The following is a 5,020-nucleotide window of genomic DNA, read 5'->3' on the forward strand; positions in this document are numbered from 1 at the left end:
GGATGTTCCCCCTCCCCCCCGGAGGCACCACTCCCATCCGCCAGATGCCACTGGAGACCGTTGTGCCCCAAAATGCTTAGGGTGGCACCAGCAATGCCTGCACAGACCTACAACAGGCTGATGGGGCTCTGGGGTGATTGTGGTGAGGCCAGCCCTGCCACATCCTCGCAAAAAGGAGAGAGAGATGGAAAACAGAGGTTTGGGGGAAAAAAAGAGCTGTTTAGTTCTTTTCCATAAAAAAAGGGTAAAATGAGTTGTGGATGTCAAATCAACCCTCTGAACACGAAGGGAACAGAGCTTAACTTCCCCAAGCTCACTCAAGGCCCTGCAGTCCCCCTTGCCCGCCTCACCACCCACCTTTTGATGACAAAATGGATGTTGTGCCTCTCCTCCAGTATCCGCTTGAGTTTGGGGACGCCATAAGTGCAAGGTCTTTTGAAGGGTATTTTGTCTGGGATGCCGATGATTTCCACCGCCTCAGGGTCACAGGCAATTTTCCGGTACGGGACGGGGACCATGTGGTCTAACCCCAAGGCTTCGGCTGAAAGGTGAACACATGGTTTTCACTTAAACATGTGCTTTTCCTTTTAGGGATGATAAAATGAAGGTGTAAAGGCTTGAACTCAAGCAGAGCGAGTGCCTCCTGCCCTCTTTTCCTTTGCTCATCCCAGAAGGTGAGCCCTGGGAGCAGCTCACCCATGGGAGATGGGACAACGGGGAGACAACGCAGCAGCAAACACAGCTAGCAGTGTCTTCAAAAACCCCCAAACGTGCCTGGCATTGCTCAAATCAGGGCCAAGCTGGCCCATGTGCCATCCCCAACCTCCCTTTAACCGCAGCAAGTCACTGAGCTATATAATTCACATGTTGCATATCACATATACAGGTTTTAAGTTACCGAGCTCATCTATATAGCCCATATATAACCCAGGAGTGACACAGCACATATCTACAGCCCATCTATAACTCATGAATTACACAGCCTGATAAGGATGGTACAGGCGACAACCTCCAGCTCATCAGCCCACTCCCAAGCAATTCCCTGAGCTTACAGCTTGCCAAAATGCCCAGGAACTACCCCAAAAGCACTGCCCATGGCAAGGGAAGGGCCAACGATGCCTGTAAGCCATGCAGGTGGAAAAAAGCAGCTGCAATAAGGATAACCTTCTTTTTATCCCTGCCATGTTAATTTAAAACGGCTGCATGCCACCGCTCCCCCTCGCCCACAAGCACCAGCAGGGCCTGGCTGCTGTGACCTGGCGTGCCACGCTTCCAACCGGGGCTGTTTTACAGCCCAGTTATAAATTCCTCGATGGTGGAGGGGGGCAGGGGGGAGACTCCAAATGGAAATATTGACATAACCTCCAGCAGACACCCAGAGACTGGGAGCTGCTGGGCTAAATGTGTTAGGAAGAGAAGGGAGCTCTAGCATATGGCTTCTGCTGCTGTGTTAGGGAACAAAAATGATTGCTATATAATGATATGCAAACCACAAGCGCTGCAGATGCATAATGGGATATTAACTCCTACTCACCATATCTGCTGTTAAACAGAATTTGCACGCACTCCCTAAGGGTGTTGATATCTTCAGTTTCTTTTATAAAACTGTCCCACTTATCTATCAAAACAAAAGATAAGAAATAAGGAACTTCCATATGGTTCGTACACAGCAGATGCACTTTTCTTGTGCGAAGCGCTGGGAAGCAGGAACAAGAGTTTGCTGCTTTAAAAATAATGATTTCCCCCTTCCTGAGCTGATTCTGCCAGGCTGGCAGATAAGGTCTGGGCTTCCCCAGCCCCAGCCCCAGCCCCAAGCAACCTCCTCTGCAGCCGTACATGTGCAAAGCAGGTTCTTAAGAAATGACCCCATAAAACTTCTCAACCCTGAAATGAAAGACCCTCCGGGACAGAGCAAACTCAACCTGAAATGAACCTTTGAAAGGCACAGCCATTTCACAGAGGAGCTTTGTCATCTCCTTCTCTTTCCCAACTTTCCCACCCACTTTTTTTCCTTTTTTTTTAACACAGGCAGGTGAAGGTTTTGATGTAAACACATCAGTGTTTTTAGGTTGCATTTTCCTTGGGTGGGGTGGAGGTAGGGAAATGGCAAAGTCTCCTCCCCATTGCCGATGCCCCCAGGCACTGCTGCAGAATCACACCGGGGTTAGTGGGTTTCAGTTATTTTGAAATAACGCCAAGCTCTCGGCGGGTATTTGCTGCTTGCAGCTCAGGCAAACGGCCTCACGCAAAGCCGTGTCTCGGTTCCCTGTGCATGAAGCAGGGATGGAATTTCCCAGCTGGCTGGCAGTGCTCGAGGACTGAGTGTTGTGGAGATGGCAGGGATGGACCCGAGCAGGGATGAAGGTCTTGGCTGTGATGCTGAGATGTTGCAGAAAGTAAAGGGAAAAAATCCCCCACTGAAGCATCTCCAGCACTGCCAGGTCCCCAGAGCATGGGGATGGCTGGGGACCACTGGGGAGAGGCGGGGGTGGGGGGAATCTTTCCCTTGAGGGGTGGCTGCTGGCCGCCTCCAACGCTGAAGTGGGGCACGGACCTGTCTTGTCGTGGACGATAGAGAAGAGGATGCGCTTGGATGAGTGCACGTTCTGGATGAGGGGACCTCCAGAGACTGACAATTTCTGTCCTGGACAAGAGGGGAGACAAGGAGAAAGGGCTGATGAGAGCCTGGCTGATGCTCCAGGCACCTGAACAAGCCTCCAGGTGCTGTTCCCCACCGGTGACGCCGACCTGACCCCACCAGCTCTCCTTCGTGCACCCTGGCCTGTGACAACACGGGGGGGTCCTGGCCAGACCGGTCCCACCGTCCCCGATGGCTGCCCCTCCAGCCTCACGGTGCAGCACCCAGCATCTCAAGGCAAAAACGGAGCTGCACCGTGTTGGCACCTTGGAGGCAGCCGGGGAAGGGCTGGGGGCTCTGCTTATCTCTGTACAGGCCAAGCTTTGCACTGACTTTCATCCGAGGACCGCCAAAACACCCGGGCCTGTCCCCTGTCAGCGCCGGGGAGGATGGGCTTCGCAAACTCCAGGCTATTACCACAGCAGTCGCTGTACTCCTGTGAGGAAGGCACCTTCAGCTCTCCCGCGGGCCTGGGCAGCAGCGCCTCGCTGGCCGCGTTCGGCCCAGGCAGGCCGGAGGACACCTCTTGCTTTAGGTCGACGGCCATCTGGGTTGGCAGCGAGACGCCGTATAAGAAGTTGGTGACGGCGACAGTGGAGGGAGCGTCCTGGCCAGCAGGTTTGGCCATGGGGCCGTTGGCACCAGAGTCTCGGCCACCCTTGGAGGCGAGGGAGGTACAAGTCAGCTCGACGCTGGGGTTCAGCTCTCGGCTGGGCTCGTCTGCTGGCCTGAGGGGAAAGAAGGGAGAAGAGGAGGAAAAAAACAGGTTCCTTTGGGTCCATGGCACTGCTAAGCTGGGACAAGGAGGATGTGGAGGGGGAAGGAGAGCTGTGCCTGGGAGGGTGGGACACGCTGCACTGCTGGCTGCTGGGCTCTGTCTTTCAGAAATTACAGCCATCACTCAAACCTCTTCCAGCTTCTTCAGGCACCTGCCCTGTTTTTGTCTTTAAGTGGAGCAGGTTGGTCTTATGGTAGTTCAAAGCATTCACATTAGCTAGGGCAAAGCCGCCTAGCTCCACGGCCCAGTGTGTTTAAGGAGTAAAACAATTTGTGTGACCGTAACCCCTTGACTCCATTGCCTGTCCCAGCCCCCAGGGCACATTCAAGGGGGACCTCAGTCAGCCCAAGGATGAGCTTCAGACTGAGGAAGCCCATGTGCTTCACATGAGACAGGCGGCCACAAGCTCACAGACGGCTCAAATTCTGCATGTCCTACTTTTAGCTGTCTCAGCCTGATTTTCCAGAAGTGCCAAGCCTTCAGAGGAGGTATTTGGTAGCGCTCAGCATTTCTCTGAATGGATCCAAGGTGCCGCCAGCCAGGCAAACACAGAGGAAACGCACCCAAAACCACCGAGACCCTTGCAAAAACATGGCCAAAATGGGGAGTTCACCCTGCCACGGTCCCCCGCCTCCCTCCTTGGCTGACATTAAAAATCCCATTTCAGCCTGGGAAGAAGCTTGCAGCATTTACACTGGAAACCCCTCTGGAGACAGAAAAGCACTTAGCTTACCGCAGCGGAAATTTTGGTGGAGACACGTAAAGCGATGAGGTTAATGCATACGTTTACACACACATTATAGGAACAAGTCCGAAACAGTCTCGAGCCACCCGGCACTGATGAACCTCCATGCAAGGCTGGGTTTGGCACGGCTGGACCTAGGTTTCTGGGTCTGGGGGAGAGGCTGGGACGAAGGAGGGACCCTCCTGCCAGCGCCACGCAAAATCTCTGCCATCCGCTGGCGTTATGAGAGCCACCATCCCGAGGGCTCACTGCCCTCCCACCCCTTCCGGAATCCCCAAAATTACCTTTTTAGCCGGAAGCGGATGCTGTGGCTGTGCTCTAAGATGGCCATCAGGGACTTCACGTCATATTCCATGGGTTTCTTAAAGCTGATCCCCTCGGGCAAGCCTGCCACCGCCAGTGAGCCCGGCTCTTTCAGGAACCTCTCGTACGGCAAAGGGACCACACTGCTCTTCCCCACGGCTTCACCTGGGGATGGGGCAGAGTTACACACCGACGGACACCCTGCACCCCCAACCGAGCCGGGCTGGAGGAGTAAATGCAAGAGCAAGAGATCCTGACAGAAACGTTATGAGAAGAAAACCTCTTCCTATCTCTGCACTTAGCATGCAAGGCCCGCCAAGCCCTTTCTAAAAGTGCTAATTAATAAAAAGCTCACACAAGCCAATAAGCAGATGTCTCATAAAATCATAGAATCGTTTAGGTTGGAAAAGACCTTTAAGATCATCAAGTTCAACCTGATCATCTTTTGGTTTGCGCAGTAAAATCCTCGGCTGGGGTCACTTGGCACAAGCCCACCCCCCAGGAGCGCCTGGACACGTGCCAGCAAGGGATGTGGCTGGCGGGCAGGCGGGGGGGG

The 5,020-nt window shown here is 53.9% G+C and overlaps 1 protein-coding gene across 1 annotated transcript in view; it reads right to left on the minus strand.

The window, feature by feature from the left end:
• GTF2IRD1 (GTF2I repeat domain containing 1) overlaps positions 1–5,020 on the minus strand; it is a 47,853-nt gene that overhangs the window by 33,051 nt on the left and 9,782 nt on the right. The window contains exons 4-8 of the mRNA XM_035900611.1: positions 4,446–4,629; positions 3,056–3,366; positions 2,555–2,644; positions 1,535–1,618; positions 358–541 (exon numbers count right to left, since the gene is read on the minus strand). Of these exons, the coding sequence (XP_035756504.1) occupies positions 358–541; positions 1,535–1,618; positions 2,555–2,644; positions 3,056–3,366; positions 4,446–4,629 (853 nt within the window). The remainder of the gene's footprint in view (positions 1–357; positions 542–1,534; positions 1,619–2,554; positions 2,645–3,055; positions 3,367–4,445; positions 4,630–5,020) is intronic.

Source organism: Egretta garzetta, unplaced genomic scaffold (genome assembly GCF_000687185.1).
Source record: "Egretta garzetta isolate BGI_Z169 unplaced genomic scaffold, ASM68718v1 scaffold108, whole genome shotgun sequence".
NCBI lineage: Eukaryota > Metazoa > Chordata > Aves > Pelecaniformes > Ardeidae > Egretta > Egretta garzetta.